The sequence below is a fragment of the Fringilla coelebs genome (genome assembly GCF_963513975.1).
Source record: "Fringilla coelebs genome assembly, chromosome: 37".
Taxonomy (NCBI): Eukaryota; Metazoa; Chordata; class Aves; order Passeriformes; family Fringillidae; genus Fringilla; species Fringilla coelebs.
In genome coordinates, this window is record NC_140063.1 from 698,728 (window position 1) to 719,856 (window position 21,129).

General features: G+C 66.0%; 3 protein-coding genes across 3 annotated transcripts in view; 1 reads left to right on the top strand and 2 right to left on the bottom strand.

Moving 5' to 3' along the window:
• Positions 1–1,878, top strand: part of DMPK (DM1 protein kinase) — a gene marked incomplete at its 5' end in the record, with an annotated part of 73,842 nt that extends 71,964 nt beyond the window's left edge. Inside the window, one exon of the mRNA XM_084224408.1 lies at positions 1,064–1,878. Within this exon, the coding sequence (XP_084080534.1) occupies positions 1,064–1,153 (90 nt within the window). The 3' untranslated portion in view covers positions 1,154–1,878. The remainder of the gene's footprint in view (positions 1–1,063) is intronic.
• Positions 1,879–2,747: 869 nt separating this feature from the next.
• Positions 2,748–12,602, bottom strand: DMWD (DM1 locus, WD repeat containing). The gene is made up of 4 exons (XM_084224416.1): positions 12,235–12,602; positions 9,056–9,241; positions 4,139–5,284; positions 2,748–3,122 (listed from the first exon to the last, which is right to left on the bottom strand). The coding sequence occupies exons 1-4, from the start codon at positions 12,559–12,561 to the stop codon at positions 3,075–3,077; spliced, it is 1,707 nt and encodes a 568-aa protein (XP_084080542.1). The 5' UTR covers positions 12,562–12,602; the 3' UTR covers positions 2,748–3,074.
• Positions 12,603–13,326: 724 nt separating this feature from the next.
• SYMPK (symplekin scaffold protein) overlaps positions 13,327–21,129 on the bottom strand; it is a 53,050-nt gene continuing 45,247 nt past the window's right edge. The window contains exons 23-28 of the mRNA XM_084224420.1: positions 20,039–20,157; positions 18,955–19,023; positions 17,142–17,318; positions 15,935–16,012; positions 14,305–14,538; positions 13,327–13,553 (exon numbers count right to left, since the gene is read on the bottom strand). Coding sequence (XP_084080546.1) covers positions 13,407–13,553; positions 14,305–14,538; positions 15,935–16,012; positions 17,142–17,318; positions 18,955–19,023; positions 20,039–20,157 — 824 coding nt within the window. The 3' untranslated portion in view covers positions 13,327–13,406. The remainder of the gene's footprint in view (positions 13,554–14,304; positions 14,539–15,934; positions 16,013–17,141; positions 17,319–18,954; positions 19,024–20,038; positions 20,158–21,129) is intronic.

Below are 21,129 nucleotides of genomic sequence, written 5' to 3' on the forward strand. Positions count from 1 at the left end.
CACCCCCTGTCACCTACTGCCACCCCCTGTCCCGGCACCTGCTGCTCTGGGCCCAGGTACATGGGGCTGTGTCACTGTCACTGTGTCACCCGTGTCACCCCCTGTCACCCCCTGCCACCCCTGTCACCCCCTGGCACTGCCACTGCCACCCCCTGTCACTTACTGTCACCCCCTGCCACCCCCTGTCACCCACTGCCACCCCCCGCACTGCCACTGCCACCCCCTGCCACCCACTGCCACCTCCTGCCACCCTCTGCCACTGCCAGCCCTTGTCACCCCTGCCACCTCCCCGGCCATGCCCTGCCACTGCCACTGCCACTCCCTGTCACTGCCACCCCTGCCACCCCACCCTGGCCATGTCCCCAAGGCCACCCCTGTCACTGCCACCCCCACCCGTGTCACTGCCACCCCCACCCTGGCCATGTCCCCAAGGCCACCCCATTACTGCCACCCCATTACTGCCACCCCGGCCATGTCACCGCCATCCCTGTCACTGTCACCTCTGCCACTATCACCCCTGCCACTGCCACCCCCTGCCACTGCCAGCCCACCCATGTCACCGCCATCCCTGTCACTGTCACCCCTGCCACTGCCACCCCCTGCCACTGCCACCCCCACCCATGTCACCGCCATCCCTGTCACTGTCACCTCTGCCACTGTCACCCCTGCCACTGCCACCCCCTGCCACTGCCACCTCCACCCGTGTCACCGCCATCCCTGTCACTGTCACCCCTGCCACTGCCACCCCCTGCCACCGCCACCCCGGCCGTGTCCCCAGGGCCACCAGCCCCGGGGAGGGGACAAGCACGGCCGGGCCACCCTGGGCACTGCCACCAGCGCCACCCTTGGGGACAGTGCCACCCCCGGGACAATGCCACCCCCGGGGACAGTGCCACCCCCGTGTCCCAAATACGGGGGGGGGAGGGGAGGTGCCACCATCCGGAGGGGACCTGGGAGGGTGGCACGGCGTGGGGGAGGGGTGGGTGGTGACAATGGTGACAACAACGGTGACAACAACGGTGACAACGCCACCCGCGTGCCCTGACCGTGTCGCTGTCCCCAGGTGCCACACCCCGGTGCCACCAAGGACTGTTTGCTGCTCTGCGCCGCCGGCCTGCGCCCCCCGCCCGCGCCCCCCGGGACCCCCCCTTAATTCGGGGGTGTCCCCGAGGTGTCCCCGAGGTGTCCCCGAGGTGTCCCCAAGGTGTCCCCGAGGTGTCACCGCCTCACCTTTGTTGCACTTGACCCCCCCTTTCCCACGGCGGGGGGGGGGATAGCCCTGTACAGAGACCCCCCCCCCCAAAATCCGAGACCCCCTCCCCAAAATCTCACTGGGCACTTGAAAGGGAGGGGGGGCCCAAATCCGAGACCCCCCCCAAAATCACGGGATCCCCCCCCAAAATCCCACCGGACCCCCCCCAAATCCGAGACCCCCCCCAAAAACACGGGACCCCCCCCCAAAATCCCACCAGACCCCTCCCCAAACCCGAGACTCCCCCCCCCAAAAAATCCCACCGGGCACTGAGGGGGGGGTCCCCAAATCCGAGACCCCCCCCCAAAAAACCCCACTCCACTCCCCTGGGGGGGGTCCCAAGCTCGTGTGTCCCCCCCCCACCCCCCAATAATTTGGGGAGGGGTCTCCCCGGTGCCCCCATGACCCTCCCCGAGGGGCCTCGGGACGCGACCCCCCCCAAAAAGGGTGGGGGGCTCCCCCCGCCCCCCCCATTAGTAATTTATTTGTAGGGACGTTTGCACTGCGGACCCCCCCCCTTATTTATGCCCTCCCCCCCCCTCCCCAAATGGACCCTCCCGGGGGGCGCCCCCTCCCCAAATTGACCCCCCCCATTTGCGACGCCCCCCGGGGGGGGAGGACGAGAATAAAGTTGTGTTTCTGCCACCGCCGTGTCCCCAAACTGTCCCCTCTGTGCCACCCCCCTGTCCCCAAATTGTCCCCTCTGTGCCACCCCCCTGTCCCCAAACTGTCCCTCTGTGCCACCCTTGTCCCCAAACTGTCCCCTCTGTGCCACCGCCGTGTCCCCAAACTGTCCCCTCTGTGCCACCCCCCTGTCCCCAAACTGTCCCCTCTGTGCCACCCCCGTGTCCCCAAACTGTCCCCTCTGTGCCACCCCTGTCCCCAAACTGTCCCTCTGTGCCACCCCCCTGTCCCCAAATTGTCCCCTCTGTGCCACCCCCGTGTCCCCAAATTGTCCCTCTGTGCCACCTCCCTGTCCCCAAATTGTGCCTCTGTGCCACCTTCCGTGTCTCCAAACTGTCCCCGTGTCCCCTGTGCCACCCAGTGCGTCTCCGTTCTTGTCCCCAAGTGCCACCCAGTGTCACCAGTCCACCCTTGTGCCAGCTGGCGTGTCCCCATGCTGTCCCCAAGTGCCACCCAGCGTGTCCCCAGTCCATCCCCGCGCCACCCGGCGTGTCACCCCTTTGTCCCCAAGTGCCACCCAGCGTGTCCCCAGTCCATCCCCGTGCCACCCGGCGTGTCACCGCTCTGTCCCCAAGCGCTCCGTCCGCCGCCCCCGCGGTGTCCCCGCGCTGTCCCCTCAGTGTCCCCCCGCTGTCCCCCCCGGTCCCCGCGCTGTCCCCGCGGTGTCCCCTCGCGGTGTCCCCCCGCTGTCCCCTCAGTGTCCCCCCGCTGTCCCCTCGGTGTCTCCCCCGCTGTCCCCCCGCTGTCCTCCCCGCTGTCCCCGCGGTGCCACCCGGGTTCCAAAAAGTCTCTTTAGTATAAATAAGGGCGGGGAGGGGACGCGGTGGCCCCGCGGGGACAATAAAGTGACGAAGGCACGGGGGGGGGGGAGGGGCGGGGTCCCCGGGCACGGTGGCGGTGCCACCCTGGGGACGAGGGGACAGCGGTGACACCGCGGGGACAGCGCCGGGGGGGCTCAGTAGTACGGGGGTGGCACTGCGGGTGACACGGGGGACCCCGGCGGGTGACACGAGAGTCCTTGGGGGTGACACCCGCGGGGGACACAGGTGTGTCCTGGAGGGTGGCACAGGTGACACAGGCGTGTCCTGGAGGGTGGCACAGGTGACACGGGTGAGCCGGGAGGTGACACAGGTGACAGCTACACCACGGTGCCACTCGGGGAGCCGCCGTTCTGCGAGGACAGGCCCTGCGGGGGGAGGGAGGGGACAGCGGTGTCACCGCACGGGGAGGGGACACACGCCACTCCCTGCTGACGTCACCGCGGGGACACCCGGGGGATCCCCCCCGAAGGCTCCGCCCGTCCCCAAAATCCGCGATTCGTCCCCCAAAAACTCAACCCGGACACCCCAAATCTCCCCGAAACCACCCCAAATCCCCTCCCGGACGCCCCCAGACCCACAAGGAGCCCCGAGCCTGTCCCGACAGACTATCGCGATACAAACCTGCTCCAGATGAGCTCCTCCAAGACCCCCTAAATCCCCCCAAAGCCCCTCCCGGACACCCCAAATCCCCTCCCGGACACCCCCAGACTCACGGGGACCCTCGGGTCCTCCCCAGGGACAGACGAGCCTGTCCCGACAGACTGTCACGATACAAACCTGGAGCTCCTGGCACCCCAAACCCTATCCCAGACCCCCCAAATCCCCTCGGAGACCCCCCAAATCCCCTCGGAGACCCCTCCCCAGACTCACCGAGACCCCTGGCTGCGCCCAGGTGCAGATGAGCCCCTCCTGGCAGGACTGTCACGATACAGACCTGGAGCTCCTGCCACCCCCAAACCTATCCCAGACCCCCCAAATCCCCTCGGAGACCCCTCAAATCCCCTCGGAGCCCCCTCCCCAGACTCACCGAGACCCCCGGCCGCACCCAGGTGCAGATGAGCCCCTCCTGGCAGGGCTGTCACGATACAAACCTGGAGCTCCTGCCACCCCAATTCCCTCCTCAAACCCCCCAAATCCCCTCGGAGACCCCCCAAATCCCCTCGGAGACCCCTCAAATCCCCTCGGAGACCCCTCCCCAGACTCACCGAGACCCCTGGCCGCGCCCAGGTGCAGAGGAGCCCCTCTCGACAGACTGTCACGATACAAACCTGGAGCTCCTGGCACCCCAATTCCCTCCTCAAACCCCCCAAACCCTATCCCAGACCCCCCAAATCCCCTCGGAGACCCTCAAATCCCCTCGGAGCCCCCTCCCCAGACTCACCGAGACCCCTGGCCGCGCCCAGGTGCAGATGAGCCCCTCCTGGCAGGCTGTCACGATACAATCCTCCAGGAACAGCAGCACCGTCAGCCTCTCCTGGGCGATTTTCTTGCACACCAGCGGCTCCAGCAGGGGCACCTCGTGCAGCCGCGGGCACAGCGCCGTCCCCAGCACCTTGGCCATGTCCAGCGACCCCCGCGAGCCCCCCGGGCCACCCCCGGCCGGGGGGGGTTTCTCGGCGTTGCCCCCTCCCCGGCTGATGTTGCCCAGGCTGTGGTAACGTTTGTGCTCCTTCTCGGGGACCCCTCGGGGGTCCCGCAGGGTCAGCGTGGCGAAACGCCCCACGCTCAGCACCGGGGGGACCCGCGGCGAGATTTGGGGACCCCCGCCGGGTTGGGGGAGGCTGTTGGAGCGGGACAGCGAGCGCGGCAGCCCCGGCGGCTCGCCGGGAGCGGCGGGGCGGGCGCGGGGAGGGGGCGGCCGGGGCTCCAGCACGTCCTCGGTCAGGTCCCACAGGCAGAACTGCGTGTCCTGGCCGGCCGAGCCGAAGCGGTAGGTGACGCTCGGAGGGGGATCCTCGGGGCCGTCCCCCTGCCCGTCCCCCTGCCCGTCGGGAGGAGGCGGCGGGGGAGGCGTGAAAGGATCGAACGCCACCGCGTTGACCCACGATTTATGGCCGTGCCCTCGGGCCACCACGCGGCCCTCGGCGAACGACCACACGGTGACCAGGTCGTCCTCACCCCCGGTGACCACGTAACGACCGTCGGGGCTCCAGCAGACGCAGAGGAGCCCCCCGAAGTAGCTCCTCATCATGCCCTGCAGCAGCATGGAGGAGAAGTGGAACACCCTGAGCACGCCGTCCTGGCTGACGCAGGCCAGCGAGCGCCCGTCCGGCGAGAAGGCGAACTCGTTGAGCGGCCCCGAGCCCACGGCCCACTTCAGCAGGGGGTTCCTGGGGGTTTTGCTCTTGCAGGAGAAGACCCTGAAGCCTTCTCCTTGCGTCACCAGCGTGTACTGAGGGCTGCTGGCCCCGCAGGGCTGCTCCGAGTCGTACAGGTACAGGTGGCCGCTGGCGTGGGACGCCAGGAACAGGCGCTCGGTGTCCGGCAGCCACCGGACCAAGGTGACCTTGGATTTGTCGATCAGGCGCTGCGGGGACGGGAGGTGAAGGGTTAAAAAAGGGTGGGAGGGAGGGGGGCCTGGGGGGGAATTCTGGTGGTCCCATGGGTGATCCCAAGGGGTTCATGGTGGCCCTGGTGGTCCTGTGGTGGCCCTGGGGAGGGCCTGGGGGGTCCCATGGGGGATCCCAAGGGGTTCCTCGTGGCCCTGGTGGTCCCATGGGGGATCCTGAGGGGATCATGGTGGTCCCAGGGAGGTTCTGGTGGTCCCATTGGGGATCCCAAGGGGTTCCTGGTGGTCCCATGGGGGATCCTGAGGGGTTCCTGGTGGTCCCAGGGAGGTCCTGGGGGTCCCATGGGGGATCCTGAGGGGTTCCTCGTGAATCTTTGGTGGTCCTGGGGAGGTTCTGGTGGTCCCATGGGGGATCCTGAGGGGTTCATGGTGGCCCTGGTGGTCCTGTGGTGGCCTGGGGAGGGACTGGTGGTCCCATGGGGGATCCTGAGGGGTTCCTGGTGGCCCTGGTGGTCCTGTGGTGGCCTGGGGAGGGACTGGTGGTCTCGTGGGGGATCCCAAGGGGTTCCTGGTGGTCCCATGTGGGATCCTAAGGGGTTCCTGGTGGCCCTGAGGAGGGTCTGGTGGTCCCATGGGGGATCCCAAGGGGTTCCTCGTGAACCTTTGGTGGCCCTGGGGAGGTTCTGGTGGTCCCATGGGGGCTCCTGAGGGGTTCCTGGTGGCCCTGGGGAGGTTCTGTGGTGGCCTGGGGAGGGACTGATGGTCCCATGGGGGATCCTGAGGGGTTCCCGGTGGCCCTGGGGAGGTTCTGGTGGTCCCATGGGGGATCCTGAGGGGTTCCCGGTGGCGCTCCGTGTCCGGCAGCCACCGGACCAAGGTGACCTTGGATTTGTCGATCAGGCGCTGTGGGGATGGGAGGTGAAGGGTTAAAAAAGGGTGGGAGGGAGGGGGGCCAGGGGGGGAATTCTGGTGGTCCCATGGGTGATCCCAAGGGGTTCATGGTGGCCCTGGTGGTCCTGTGGTGGCCCTGGGGAGGGACTGGTGGTCCCATGGGTGATCCCAAGGGGTTCCTGGTGGTCCCATGGGGGATCCCAAGGGGTTCCTGGTGGCCCTGGTGGTCCCATGTGGGATCCTGAGGGGTTCCTGGTAGCCCTGGTGGTCCTGTGGTGGCCCTGGGGAGGTTCTGGTGGTGCCATGGGTGATCCCAAGGGGTTCACGGTGGCCCTGGTGGTCCTGTGGTGGCCTGGGGAGGGACTGGTGGTCCCGTGGAGGATCCTGAGGGGTTCCTGGTGGTCCCATGGGGGATCCTGAGGGGTTCCTGGTAGCCCTGGGGAGGGTCTGGTGGTCCCGTGGGGGATCCTGAGGGGTTCCTGGTGGCCCTGAGGAGGGTCTGGTGGTCCCATGTGGGATCCTGAGGGGTTCACGGTGGCCCTGGTGGTCCTGTGGTGGCCCTGGGGAGGTTCTGGTGGTCCCATGGGGATCCTGAGGGGTTCCTGGTGGTCCCATGGGGGATCCTGAGGGGTTCATGGTGGCCCTGAGGAGGTTCTGGCGGTCCCATGGGGGATCCTGAGGGGTTCCTCATGGCCCTGGTGGTCCCATGGGGGATCCTGAGGGGTTCCTGGTGGTCCCAGGGAGGTTCTGGGGGTTCCCATGGGTGATCCTGAGGGGTTCCTCGTGAACCTTTGGTGGCCCTGGGGAGGTTCTGGTGGTCCCATGGGTGATCCCAAGGGGTTCATGTAGCCCTGGTGGTCCTGTGGTGGCCTGGGGAGGGACTGGTGGTCCCGTGGGGGATCCTGAGGGGTTCCTGGTGGTCCCATGGGGGATCCTGAGGGGTTCCTGGTGGTCCCATGTGGGATCCCAAGGGGTTCCTGGTGGCCCTGAGGAGGTTCTGGTGGTCCCATGTGGGATCCCGAGGGGTTCCTGGTGGCCTTGAGGAGGTTCTGGTGGTCCCATGGGGGATCCTGAGGGGTTCACGGTGGCCCTGAGGAGGTTCTGGTGGTCCCATGGGGGATCCTGAGGGGTTCACGGTGGCCCTGGTGGTCCTGTGGTGGCCTGGGGAGGGACTGGTGGTCCCATGGGGGATCCTGAGGGGTTCCTGGTGGCCCTGGGGAGGTCCTGTGGTGGCCCTGGGGAGGGACTGATGGTCCCATGGGGATCCTGAGGGGTTCCCGGTGGCCCTGGGGAGAGACTGGTGGTCCCATGGGGGATCCTGAGGGGTTCCCGGTGGCGCTCGGTGTCCGGCAGCCACCGGACCAAGGTGACCTTGGATTTGTCGATCAGGCGCTGCGGGGATGGGAGGTGAAGGGTTAAAAAAGGGTGGGAGGGAGGTCTGGGGGGGTTCTGGGGGTTCCATCGGGGAAAGCGAGAGGTTCATGTGGCCCTGGTGGCCCTGTGGTGGCCCTGGGGGTCCCATGGGGGATCCCAAGGGGTTCCTGGTGGCCCTGAGGAGGTTCTGGTGGTCCCATGGGGGATCCTGAGGGGTTCATGGTGGTCCCAGGGAGGTTCTGGTGGTCCCATGGGGGATCCCAAGGGGTTCATGGTGGCCCTGGTGGTCCTGTGGTGGCCCTGGGGAGGTCCTGGTGGTCCTGTGGGGGATCCTGAGGTGGTCCCAAGGGGTTCCTGGTGGTCCCAGGGAGGTTCTGAGGGTTCCCATGGGAGATCCCGAGGGGTTCCTGGTGGTCCCATGGGGGATCCTGAGGGGTTCCTGGTGGCCCTGAGGAGGTTCTGGTGGTCCCATGGGTGATCCCGAGGGGTTCCTGGTGGCCTTGGTGGTCCTGTGGTGGCCCTGGGGAGGGTCTGGTGTTCCCATGGAGGATCCCAAGGGGTTCATGGTGGTCCCAGGGAGGTTCATGGTGGCCCTGGGGAGGTTCTGGTGGTCCCATGGGGGATCCTGAGGGGTTCCTGGTGGTCCCATGGGTGATCCCAAGGGGTTCCTGGTGGCCCTGGTGGTCCCATGGGGGATCCTGAGGGGTTCCTGGTGGTCCCATGGGGGATCCTGAGGGGTTCCTGGTGGCCCTGAGGAGGGTCTGGTGGTCCCATGGGGGATCCCAAGGGGTTCCTGGTGGCCCTGGTGGTCCTGTGGTGGCCCTGGGGAGGGTCTGGTGGTCCCGTGGGGGATCCTGAGGGGTTCCTGGTGGTCCCAGGGAGGTTCTGGTGGTCCTGTGGGGGATCTTGAGGGGTTCCTGGTGATCCCATGGGGTTGCTGGTGACCCTGGGGAGGTCCTGGTGGTCCCATGACAGATATCAAGGGGTTCCTGGTGGCCCCAGGGGGATCCTGGTGGTCCCATGGGGGCTCCCGAGGGGTTCCTGGTGGCCCTGAGGTAGTCCAGGTGGTCCCATGGGGGCTCCCGAGGGGTTCCTGGTGGCCCTGGGGGGTTCCCAAAGGGTTCCTGGTGGCCCTGAGGGGATCATGGTGGTCCCATGGGGTTCTCCCAAGGGGTTTCTGGTGGTCCCATGGGGTTCCCAAGGGGATCCTGGCGGTCCCACGGGGTTCCCAAAGGTCCCTGGTGGCCCCGGGGTGATCCTGGTGGTCCCATGGGGTTCCCAAGGGGATCCTGGTGGTCCCACGGGGTTCCCAAAGGTCCCCGGTGGCCCCAGGGGGATCCTGGTGGTCCCATGGGGTTCCCAAAGATTCCTGGTGGTCCCACGGGGTTCCCAAAGGTTCCTGGTGGCCCCGAGGGGATCCTGGTGGTCCCAGGGGGTTCCCAAGGGGATCCTGGCGGTCCCAGGGGGTTCCCAAAGGTTCCTGGTGGCCCTGGGTGTCCCCGGGTGTCCCCGGTGTCCCCTCACCTCCTCGTTGAAGAGCCGCCCGGCGCTGTCCTTCTTGGCCAGGTCCAGGTACTGCACCTGCCCCGCCGAGAAGCCCACGAGCAGCGCCAGCGTCTCGGCGCCCGCCGTGAACTGGTTGAAGTCGTGGCAGGTGGGCTGGGTGCCCTTGTACACCCGCTTGTCGATGGGACGCTGCAGGTCCAGCACCTGGGGACACGGGGACACTGCCACCGTCACCGCAGGGTGGCACCGGCACCGCAGGGTGGCAGTGGCACCGCAGGGGTGGCACTGTCACTGTCATTGCACTGGCACTGCCAGGGGATGTCACCCCGGTGCTCCTCAGGGACTCTGTGCCCAGCCTGGGTCACCTCTGGGGGTATCCAGAGGGTCGTGGGGTCACTGGCACTGTCATTGTCACCAGTGGGGTGGCAGTGGCACCTGCACCATCACAGGCAGGGTGGCACTGTCGCTGTCACAGGCACTGCCAGGGGATGTCACCCCTGGCACTCCTCAGGGACTCTGTGCCCACCCTGGGTCACCTCTGGGGGTGTCCAGAGAGTCCTGGGGGTCACTGTCAGTGTCACCTGCAGGGTGGCACTGGCACTGCTGGGGTGGCACTGTCACTGTCATTGCACTGGCACTGCCAGGGGATGTCACCCCTGGCGCTCCTCAAGGACTCTGTGCCCACCCTGGGTCACCAAAGGGGCTGTCTCGAGGGTCCTGGGGTCACTGTCACTGTCATTGTCACCAGTGGGGTGGCAGTGGCACTGGCACCATCACAGGCAGGGGTGGCACTGTTGCTGTCGCAGGCACTGCCAGGGGATGTCGCCCCCGGTGCTCCTCAGGGACTCTGTGCCCAGCCTGGGTCACCTCTGGGGGTGTCCCGAGGGTCCTGGGGTCACTGTCACTGTCATTGTCATTGTCACCTGCAGGGTGGCACTGGCACCGCAGGGGTGGCACTGTCACTGTCATTGCACTGGCACTGCCAGGGGATGTCACCCTGGTGCTCCTCAGGGACTCTGTGCCCAGCCTGGGTCACCAAAGGGGGTGTCCAGAGGGTCCTGGGATCACTGTCACTGTCATTGTCACCTGCAGGGTGGCACTGGCACCTGCAGGGTGGCACTGTCACCGCAGGGGTGGCACTGTCACCGTCCCTGTCATTGCACTGGCACTGCCAGGGGATGTCACCCCGGTGCTCCTCAGGGACTCTGTGCCCAGCCTGGGTCACCAAAGGGGGTGTCCAGAGGGTCCTGGGATCACTGTCACTGTCACTGTCACCTGCAGGGTGGCACTGGCACTGCTGGGGTGGCACTGTCACTGTCATTGCACTGGCACTGCAAGGGGATGTCACCCTGGTGCTCCTCAGGGACTCTGTGCCCAGCCTGGGTCACCTCCGGGGGTGTCCCAAGGGTCGTGGGGTCACTGTCATTGTCACTGTCATTGTCACTGTCACCTGCAGGGTGGCACTGGCACCGCAGGGGTGGCACTGTCACTGTCCCGGTCATTGCACTGGCACTGCCAGGGGATGTCACCCTGGTGCTCCTCAGGGACTCTGTGCCCAGCCTGGGTCACCTCTGGGGGTATCCAGAGGGTCGTGGGGTCACTGGCACTGTCATTGTCACCAGTGGGGTGGCAGTGGCACCTGCACCATCACAGGCAGGGTGGCACTGTCGCTGTCACTGGCACTGCAAGGGGATGTCACCCCGGCGCTCCTCAGGGACTCTGTGCCCAGCCTGGGTCACCTCTGGGGGTGTCCAGAGAGTCCTGGGGGTCACTGTCAGTGTCACCTGCAGGGTGGCACCGGCACCTGCAGGGTGGCACTGTCACCATCCTGGTCATTGGCACTGGCACTGCCAGGGGATGTCACCCTGGTGCTCCTCAGGGACTCTGTGCCCACCCTGGGTCACCTCTGGGGCTGTCCCGAGGGTCCTGGGGTCACTGGCACTGTCACTGTCACTGTCACCTGCAGGGTGGCACCGGCACCGCAGGGGTGGCACTGTCACTGTCCCGGTCATTGGCGCTGGCACTGCCAGGGGATGTCACCCTGGTGCTCCTCAGGGACTCTGTGCCCAGCCTGGGTCACCTCCGGGGGTGTCCCAAGGGTCGTGGGGTCACTGTCATTGTCACTGTCATTGTCACTGTCACCTGCAGGGTGGCACTGGCACCGCAGGGGTGGCACTGTCACCGTCCCGGTCGCTGGCACTGCCAGGGGATGTCACCCTGGCGCTCCTCAAGGACTCTGTGCCCACCCTGGGTCACCTCTGGGGGTGTCCAGAGGGTCCTGGGGTCACTGTCATTGTCACTGTCACCTGCAGGGTGGCACTGGCACCACAGGGGTGGCACTGTCACTGTCATTGCACTGGCACTGCCAGGGGATGTCACCCCCGGTGCTCCTCAGGGACTCTGTGCCCACCCTGGATCACCTCTGGGGGTGTCCTGAGGGTCCTGGGGTCACTGGCACTGTCCTTGAGGTCACTGTCACCAGTCCTGAGGTCATTGTCACCAACCTTGGGGCGACTGTCATTGTCCCTGGGGCCACTGTCACCAACCTTAGGCTCACTGTCACTGTCCCTGGTGTCACTGTCACCGACCGCAGGCTCACTGTCACCGACCCTGAGGTCACTGTCACCAACCCTGGGGTCACTGTCCCTGGGGTCACTGTCACTGTGGTCACTGTCCTGGGGTCACTGTCACTAGGGCCACTGTCACTGTCCCTGGGGTCACCATCACTGTCCTGGGGTCACTGTCCTGGGGTCACTGTCACTGTCCTGGGGTCACTGTCACTGCCCCTGGGGCCACTGTCCTGGGGTCACTGTCACCATCACTAGGGCCACTGTCACTGCCCCTGAGGTCACTGTCACCAGCCCTGAAGCCACTGTCACCAACCTTGGGGTCACTGTCACTCTCACTGGGGCCACTGTCACTGTCCCTGGGGTCACTGTCCTGGGGCCACTGTCACTGCCCCTGAGGTCATTGTCACCAGCCCTGAAGCCACTGTCACCAACCTTGGGGTCACTGTCACCAACCCTGGGGTCACTGTCACTGCCCCTGAGGTCACTATCACCAACCCTGAAGCCACTGTCACCAGCCCTGGGGTCACCTTTGCAGCTCACTCCCCCCGTTATTCCCCGTTATTTCCCCAGTTCTCCCGGTTCTCCCCCGTTATTCCCCCGCTCCCTCCCCCGTTATTCCCCCGTTACCCTCCGGCTGCCGCGTCCCCCGCCGCCGGCCCCTCCGTAGAAATGCAGCTCCCTGCCGAGGTTGCAGCACACGCGGCTGCGCTCGGCGGCTCCCCCGGGAGGGCTCCGGCTCCGGGCCAGCCGCACCACCGAGAGCCGAACCGGCGGCAGCGCCCCGGGGCCCGGCGGGGCAGGCCCGGCCGGGGCGGGCCCGGCGGAGGCGGAGGCGGAGGCGGCGGCGGCGGGGCCCAGCAGGCGGTAGGAGCCCTCGCGGGTGCGGAAGCGGCTCTTGAGCTCCGGAGCGGCCGCGGGAGGCTCGGCCGGGCCCGGGCCCGCCGCCGCCGCCATGGCCGCCGGAAGCCGCCTCAGAGCGGGGCGGGAGCGGCCGCCGCCATGGCGGCGCTGAGTCAGCGAGGCCACGCCCACAGGAGGGGGAAACCACGCCCACGAAAGCGAGACGGACCAATCGAGGCGCGAAGAGAGCGGGGCCACGCCCATTGAGAGGGGAGGGTTTTTCCATATAAGGGATGGGCGCGCCCCCAAAGATGGAAGCCACGCCCCTAGTTGAGACCACACAGTGAGTGGCAGAAGCCACGCCCCAAAACATGGAGGCCACGCCCCAAAATGAGACCACACCCCAAATGAAGCCACACCTATGAGTGGTGGGAGCCACACCCCCAAAATGAAAACCACGCCCCCAAAGCATAAAAATCAGGCTCCAAATGAGACCACGCCCAAAAATGAAGCCACACCTGTGAGTGGTGGAAGCCACACCCCCAACATGAAAACCACGCCCCCCAGCATAAAAACCAGGCTCCAAATGAGACCACGCCCAAAAATGAAGCCACACCTGTGAGTGGTGGGAGCCACGCCTCCAAAAAAGGAAACCCCACCCCAAAATGAGACCACACCCCCAATCTTCACCCCCAAAAATGACCACACCCCATTGCTCAAAACCTCACTCCAAAATCATGCACGGCCAAAGCCACGCCCACCCAGAAACAGCCCCACCCCCTAATCTGCATCCCCAAACCCCACCCCCGTGGGGGAAAACCCCACCCTGCCCCACCCACCCTGAAGCCACGCCCTCAAAAACCATCCAGGACCCCCCAGCTCTGCCCAGGTGTTTATTGAGCCCCTCCCCCACAGCCCGCGGGGGTCTCGGGGGGGTCTCGGGGGTCTCCCCGCCCCCCTCAGCCCTCGGAGGGACCCTCGGGGACCCCCCCCGGGGGGGGGCTCTGGGTGCCGGGGGGGGGCGGCTCCGACGAGGGGGGGCTGGGGGGCGGGGCCTCGCCGGGTGGGGGGAGGGTCTGGGGGGGCTCCGTGCCCGCGGGGGGGTCCTGGGGGGGGGGAGAAGAGAAAAGAGAGGGGGGAGGGGTTAGAAATGCCCCTCCCCCAATTCAAAATGGGGGTGTTAGAAATGCCCCTCCCCAAAAAAGGAGGGGTTAGAAATGCCCATCCCCCTCCCCAAAATGGGGGTCAGAAATGCCCCTCCCCCTCCCCAGAATGGGGTACAGAACCCCTCCCCCTCCCCAAAATGAACTAAAAATCTCTCCCCCTCCTCAAAATGAGCTAAAAATCCCTCCCCCTCCCCAAAATGAGGATCACAGCCCTTCCCCCTCCCCAAAATGGGGTACACAGCCCCTCCCCCTCCCCAAAATGCCCCTCCCCCTCCCCAAAATGGGGTACACAGCCCCTCCCCCTCCCCATATTGGAGTACACAGCTCCTCCCCCTCCTCAAAATGCCCCTCCCCCTCCCCAAAATGAGGTACAGAGCCCCTCCCCCTCCCCAAAATGCTCCTCCCCCTCCCCATATTGGGGTACACAGCCCCTCCCCCTCCCCAAAATGCCCCTCCCCATATTGGGGTACACAGCCCCTCCCCCTCCCCAAAATGCCCCTCCCCCTCCCCATATTGGGGTACACAGCCCCTCCCCCTCCCCAAAATGCCCCCCCCTCCCCAAAATGGGGTACACAGCCCCTCCCCCTCCCCATATTGGGGTACACAGCCCCTCCCCCTCCCCAAAATGAGAATCGCAGCCCCTCCCCCTCCCCAGCACGGGGTTCCGCAGCCGGGTGGGGGAGGGGCTGACCTTGGGGGTGTCAAGGGCGGGGTCCGGGGGGGACGCGTCCCCTCCCCCCCCCGAGCTCTCCTCATCCTCGCCGACGCTGATGAAGATGGCGGGGGGCTCCAGCTCCGCCCCCCCCAGCTCCGGGGGGGCTCCCTCGGCGGGGGGAGGGGACCCCGAGCCGGGACCCCCCCCCGGGGCCGGGGGACCCCCCCTGGCCTTGGGCTCCTCCTCGCTCGGGCGGCGCGGGGGCTTCTCCTGGGGACAGCGACGGGGGTGGCACCTGGCACACCTGGGCAGGTGTCACCTGTCCCTCTGTCCCTGTGCCCACCCCTCCAGGTACCCCCGTGTCCCTCCCTGGCATCTCTGTGCCCACCTGGGCAGGTGTCACCTGTCCCTGTCCCCACCCCTCCAGGGGCCCCCGTGTCCCCCCGTCCCTGTCCCCACCTGTCCAGGTGTCCCCAGGTCCCTCCCTGGCACCTCCGTGCCCACCTGGGCAGGTGTCACCTGTCCCTCTGTCCCTGCCCCCACCTCTCCAGGTGTCCCCATGTCCCCCTGTCCCTGTCCCCACCCCTCCAGGTGTCACCTGTCCCTCTGTCCCCACCCCTCCAGGTGTCCCCTCTCCTGTCCCCACCTCTCCAGGTGTCCCCTGTCCCTCTGTCCCCACCCCCCAGGTGTCCCCTCTGCTGTCCCCACCCCTCCAGGTGTCCCCTGTCCCTGTCCCCACCTCTCCAGGTGTCCCCTGTCCCTCTGTCCCCACCCCCCAGGTGTCCCCTCTGCTGTCCCCACCTCCCCAGGTGTCCCCTCTGCTGTCCCCACCCCTCCAGGTGTCCCCTGTCCCTCTGTCCCCACCCCTCCAGGTGTCCCCTGTCCCTCTGTCCCCACCCCTCCAGGTGTCCCCTCTGCTGTCCCCACCTCTCCAGGTGTCCCCTGTCCCTGTCCCCACCTCCCCAGGTGTCCCCTGTCCCTGTCCCCACCCCCCCAGGTGTCCCCTGTCCCTGTCCCCACCTCTCCAGGTGTCCCCTGTCCCTCTGTCCCCACCCCCCAGGTGTCCCCTCTGCTGTCCCCACCTCTCCAGGTGTCCCCTGTCCCTGTCCCCACCTCTCCAGGTGTCCCCTGTCCCTGTCCCCACCCCTCCAGGTGTCCCCTCTCCTGTCCCCACCTCTCCAGGTGTCCCCTGTCCCTCTGTCCCCACCCCTCCAGGTGTCCCCTGTCCCTGTCCCCACCCCTCCAGGTGTCCCCTCTCCTGTCCCCACCTCTCCAGGTGTCCCCTGTCCCTCTGTCCCCACCCCCCAGGTGTCCCCTGTCCCTGTCCCCACCCCCCCAGGTGTCCCCTCTGCTGTCCCCACCTCCCCAGGTGTCCCCTGTCCCTGTCCCCACCCCTCCAGGTGTCCCCTCTGTCCCCACCTCTCCAGGTGTCCCCTGTCCCTGTCCCCACCTCTCCAGGTGTCCCCTCTGCTGTCCCCACCTCTCCAGGTGTCCCCTGTCCCTCTGTCCCCACCTCCCCAGGTGTCCCCTCTGCTGTCCCCACCCCCCCAGGTGTCCCCTCTGCTGTCCCCACCTCTCCAGGTGTCCCCTGTCCCTGCCCCACCTCTCCAGGTGTCCCCTGTCCCTCTGTCCCCACCTCCCCAGGTGTCCCCTCTGCTGTCCCCACCTCTCCAGGTGTCCCCTCGGGCTCGTGGCGCGTGGTGGCCTCCAGGATGGCCATGGTGGACAGGGGGATGTGCGCTTGCTGTCACCGAGGGGGGACACAGGGGGACAGGTGTGACACACCTGGGGGTGCCACCTGTCCCTGGGTGCCACCTGTCCCCTGGGGTGTGACACACCTGAGAGTGCCACCTGTCCCTGGGGGTGTGACACACCTGGGGGTGCCACCTGTCCCTGGGTGTCACCTGTCCCCAGGGGGTGTGACACACCGGGGGGTGCCACCTGTCCCCGGGGGTGTGACATCCCTGGGAGTGGCACCTGTGCCTGGGAGTGGCACCTGTCCCTGGGTGCCACCTGTCCCCAGGGGTGTCACCTGTCTCCAGTGTCACCTGGTGGGGGGTGAGGGCGCGCACGTGGCTCAGCAGGGGCTCCTTGTCACCCCCATCCCCAGGTGATGTCACCTGTCCCCAGGGCTGTCCCAAGGGGCTGTCCCTGATCCCAGGGGGATGTCCCCATGCCCAGGTGATGTCACCTGTCCCCAGTGTCACCTGGTGGGGGGTGAGGGCGCGCACGTGGCTCAGCAGGGGCTCCCGAAGCTCCGGGCACTTGTCACCCCCATCCCCAGGTGATGTCACCTGTCCCCAGGGATGTCACCTGTCCCCAGGGCTGTCCCCATGCCCAGGTGGTGTCCCCTGTCCCCAGTGTCACCTGGTGGGGGGTGAGGGCGCGCACGTGGCTCAGCAGGGGCTCCCGCAGCTCCGGGCACTTGTCACCCCCATCCCCAGGTGATGTCACCTGTCCCCCATCCCGAGGGGGCTGTCCATGATCCCAGGGGGCTGTCCCCATGCCCAGGTGATGTCACCTGTCCCCAGTGTCACCTGGTGGGGCGTGAGGGCGCGCACGTGGCTCAGCAGGGGCTCCCGCAGCTCCGGGCACTTGTCACCCCCATCCCCAGGTGATGTCACCTGTCCCAGGGGGCTGTCCCTGATCCCAGGGGGATGTCACCTGTCCCCAAGGGTGTCACCTGTCCCCAGGTGATGTCACCTGGTGGGGCGTGAGGGCGCGCACGTGGCTCAGCAGGGGCTCCCGCAGCTCCGGGCACTTGTCACCCCCATCCCCAGGTGATGTCACCTGTCCCCCATCCCGAGGGGGCTGTCCCCGATCCCAGGTGGTGTCACCTGTCCCCAGGTGATGTCACCTGTCCCCAGTGTCACCTGGTGGGGCGTGAGGGCGCGCACGTGGCTCAGCAGGGGCTCCCGCAGCTCCGGGCACTTGTCGAAGACGGCGGCGAGCTGGGGCGGGGGCAGCTGCAGAACCACCTGGAAGCTCTGGGGCTTGGTGCGCTGGCAGCACTTGATGAAGCCCTCCCACACCTTGGGGTACTTCCACACCTGGGGAGACACACCTGAGGGTGAGCAGTGTCACCTGGGACACACCTGAGACACCCTGGGGTTACCTGGGGGTGAGGAGTGTCAGCTGGGACACCCCTGGGGCTTGGTGCACTGGCAGCACTTGATGAACCCCTCCCACACCTTGGGGTACTTCCACACCTGGGGAGACACACCTGAGGGTGAGCAGTGTCACCTGGGACACACCTGAGACATCTGGGACACACCTGAGTCACCTAGGGGTCACCTGGGGGTGAGGAGTGTCACCTGGGACACCCCTGGGGCTTGGTGCACTGGCAGCACTTGATGAACCCCTCCCACACCTTGGGGTACTTCCACACCTGGGGAGACACACCTGTGTCACACCTGAGATACCTGGGACACACCTGAGTCACCTGGGACACACCTGGGTCACCTGGGGGTCACCTGTGACTCCCCTGGGGCTTGGTGCGCTGGCAGCACTTGATGAAGCCCTCCCACACCTTGGGGTACTTCCACACCTGGAGAGACACACCTGAGGGTGAGCAGTGTCACCTGGGACACACCTGAGACACCTGGGACACACCTGAGTCACCTAGGGGTCACCTGGGACACCCCTGGGGCTTGGTGCGCTGGCAGCACTTGATGAACCCCTCCCACACCTTGGGGTACTTCCACACCTGGGGAGACACACCTGAGAGTGAGCAGTGTCACCTGGGACACACCTGAGACACCTGGGACACACCTGGGTCACCCAGGGGTCACCTGGGGGTGAGGAGTGTCACCTGGGACACCCCTGGGGCTTGGTGCGTTGGCAGCACTTGATGAACCCCTCCCACACCTTGGGGTACTTCCACACCTGGGGAGACACACCTGGGTCACACCTGAGACACCTAGGACACACCTGGGTCACCTGAGGGTGAGCAGTGTCACCTGGGACACACCCGAGACACCTAGGGGTCACCTGGGGGTGAGCAGTGTCACCTGGGACACACCTGAGACACCTGGGACACACCTGAGTCACCTGGGGGTCACCTGGGACACCCCTGGGGCTTGGTGCGCTGGCAGCACTTGATGAACCCCTCCCACACCTTGGGGTACAGACACACCTGGGGAGACACACCTGGGGTCAGCGGGGTCACCTGGGGGTCAGCAGTGTCACCTGGGACACACCTGGGTCACCTAGGGGTCACCTGGGGGTCAGCAGTGTCACCTGGGACACCCCTGGGGGCGAGCAGTGTCACCTGGGACACACCTGAGACACCTGGGGGTCACCTGAAGGTGAGCAGTGTCACCTGGGACACACCTGGGGGTCAGCAGGGATGACCTTCCTACACCTTGGGGTACTGACACACCTGGGGTGAATTTCGCAGGAATTTTGGGATACCTTCAGGGTGAAATTTTGGGTGATTTTTGCAGGAATTTCGGGGTAAATTTCAGGGGGATTTTTTGCAGGAATTTTGGGGTGAATTCAGGGGATTTTGGGGTCCCCAGACCTGTTTCATGATGAGCCTGGAGAGGATGTTCATGACGGGGGTACATGGTCAGGGCCTGGATCACCGTGTGCATCACGGATTTTGGGGTGATTTCAGGGGAATTTTTTGGGGTGATTTCAGGGGATTTTTGGGGTGAATTCAGAGTATTTTGGGGCTCCCCAGACCTGTTTCATGATGAGCCTGGAGAGGATGTTCATGACGAAGCCGCCCAGGCGCGGGTACATGGTCAGGGCCTGGATCACCGTGCGCATCGGGGACTTTGGGATGAATTTTGGGGTGAATTTTGGGGTGAATTCAGTGGATTTTGGGGGTCCCCAGACCTGTTTCATGATGAGCCTGGAGAGGATGTTCATGACGGGGGTACATGGTCAGGGCTGGATCACCGTGCACATCGGGGATTTTCGGGTGATTTCAGGGGATTTTGGGGTGGATTTTGGGCCGATTTTGGGGTGAATTCAGTGGATTTTGGGGCTCCCCAGACCTGTTTCATGATGAGCCTGGACAGGATGTTCATGACGAAGCCGCCCAGGCGCGGGTACATGGTCAGGGCCTGGATGACCGTGCGCATCGGGGATTTTTCGGGTGATTTCAGGGGATTTCGGGGTGATGTTGGGGTGAATTTTGGGGTGAATTCAGGGGATTTTGGGGCTCCCCAGACCTGTTTCATGATGAGCCTGGACAGGATGTTCATGACGAAGCCGCCCAGGCGCGGGTACATGGTCAGGGCCTGGATCACCGTGCGCATCGGGGGTTTTGGGGTGAGGTTTGGGCCGGTTTTGGGGTGAATTTTGGGGTGAATTTTGGGCCAATTTTGGGGTGAATTCAGAGTATTTTGGGTCCCCAGACCTGTTTCATGATGAGCCTGGACAGGATGTTCATGACGAAGCCTCCCAGGCGCGGGTACATGGTCAGGGCCTGGATGACCGTGCGCATCGGGGATTTCGGGGGGATTTTGGGGTGAATTTTGGGGTGAATTTTGGGGTGAATTCAGGGGATTTTGGGGCTCCCCAGACCTGTTTCATGATGAGCCTGGACAGGATGTTCATGACGAAGCCGCCCAGGCGCGGGTACATGGTCAGGGCCTGGATGACCGTGCGCATCGGGGATTTCGTGGGGATTTTGGGGTGATTTCAGGGGGATTTTTGGGGTGAATTCAGAGGATTTTGGGGCTCCCCAGACCTGTTTCATGATGAGCCTGGACAGGATGTTCATGACGAAGCCGCCCAGGCGCGGGTACATGGTCAGGGCCTGGATGACCGTGCGCATCAGCAGCATGGGCAGCGGGCTCTGCTCCATCAGCTGCTGCATCACCACCGCCAGCACCTCCGACGTGTACACGTTGCGCTCGGCGAAGCACAGGTTGGTGGCTGCGGGGACACGGGGACAGTGGGGGCACTGGGGGCACTGGGAGGGACTGGGAGGGACTGGGGGCACTGAGAAGGGCTGGGGGGGCATTAAAAGGGCACTGGGAGGGAACTGGGATGGACTGGGGGCACTGGGAGGGAACTGGGATGGGACAGGGAGGGACTGGGAGGGACTGGGAGGGACTGGGATGGGGCTGGGATGGTCTGGGAGGGGAATGAGAGGGACTGGGGGGGACTGGGAGGGACTGGTAGAGACTGGGACGGGACTGGGAGGGAACTGGGAGGGGACTGGGAGGGACTGGGGGGCACTGGGAGGGACTGGGAGGGAATTAGGAGGGAACTGGGAAGGGAATGAGAGGGACTGGGGGGCACTGGAAGGGACTGGGAGGGAACTGGGGGGGACTGGGAGGGGAATGAGAGGGCACTGGTATGGACTGAGGGGAACTGGGAAGGACTAGGAGGGGAATGAGAGGGACTGGGGGGCACTGGGAGGGACTGGGAGGGGAATGAGAGGGTTTAGGCGGCACTGGGAGGGACTGGGAGGGGACTGGGGCGGACTGGGAGGGTCTGGGAAACATTAAAGGGGCACTGGGGGGGACTGAGAGGGACTGGGGGGGACTGGGAGGGGAATGAGAGGGACTGGGGGGGAACTGGGAGGGGAATGAGAGGGACTGGGGGGCACTGGGAGGGACTGGGGGGGACTGGGGGCACTGAGAAGGGCTGGGGGGGCATTAAAAGGGCACTGGGAGGGAACTGGGATGGACTGGGGGCACTGGGAGGGAACTGGGATGGGACTGGGAGAGACTGGGAGGGAACTGGGAGAGACTGGGAGGGCACTGGGATGGACTGGGATAAACTGGGAGGGAACTGGGAGTTACTTGGAGGGACTGGGATGAACTGGGAGGGGAAGGGGGTGGAGTGGGAGGGAGTGGGATGGACTGGGAGGAGAATGAGAGGGACTGGGAGGGACGGGGG

Bases quoted from the DNA above. Each gene is read 5' to 3' on its own strand.
- DMWD (XM_084224416.1), bottom strand. From the start codon at position 12,561: ATGGCGGCGGCGGCGGGCCCGGGCCCGGCCGAGCCTCCCGCGGCCGCT. The intron at 9,242-12,234 runs GTAACGGGGGAA...CCGTGTCCCCAG, and splicing joins GGGGACGCGGCAGCCGGAGG to GTGCTGGACCTGCAGCGTCC. The intron at 5,285-9,055 runs GTGAGGGGACAC...CCGTCCCCGCAG, and splicing joins GGCGGCTCTTCAACGAGGAG to CGCCTGATCGACAAATCCAA.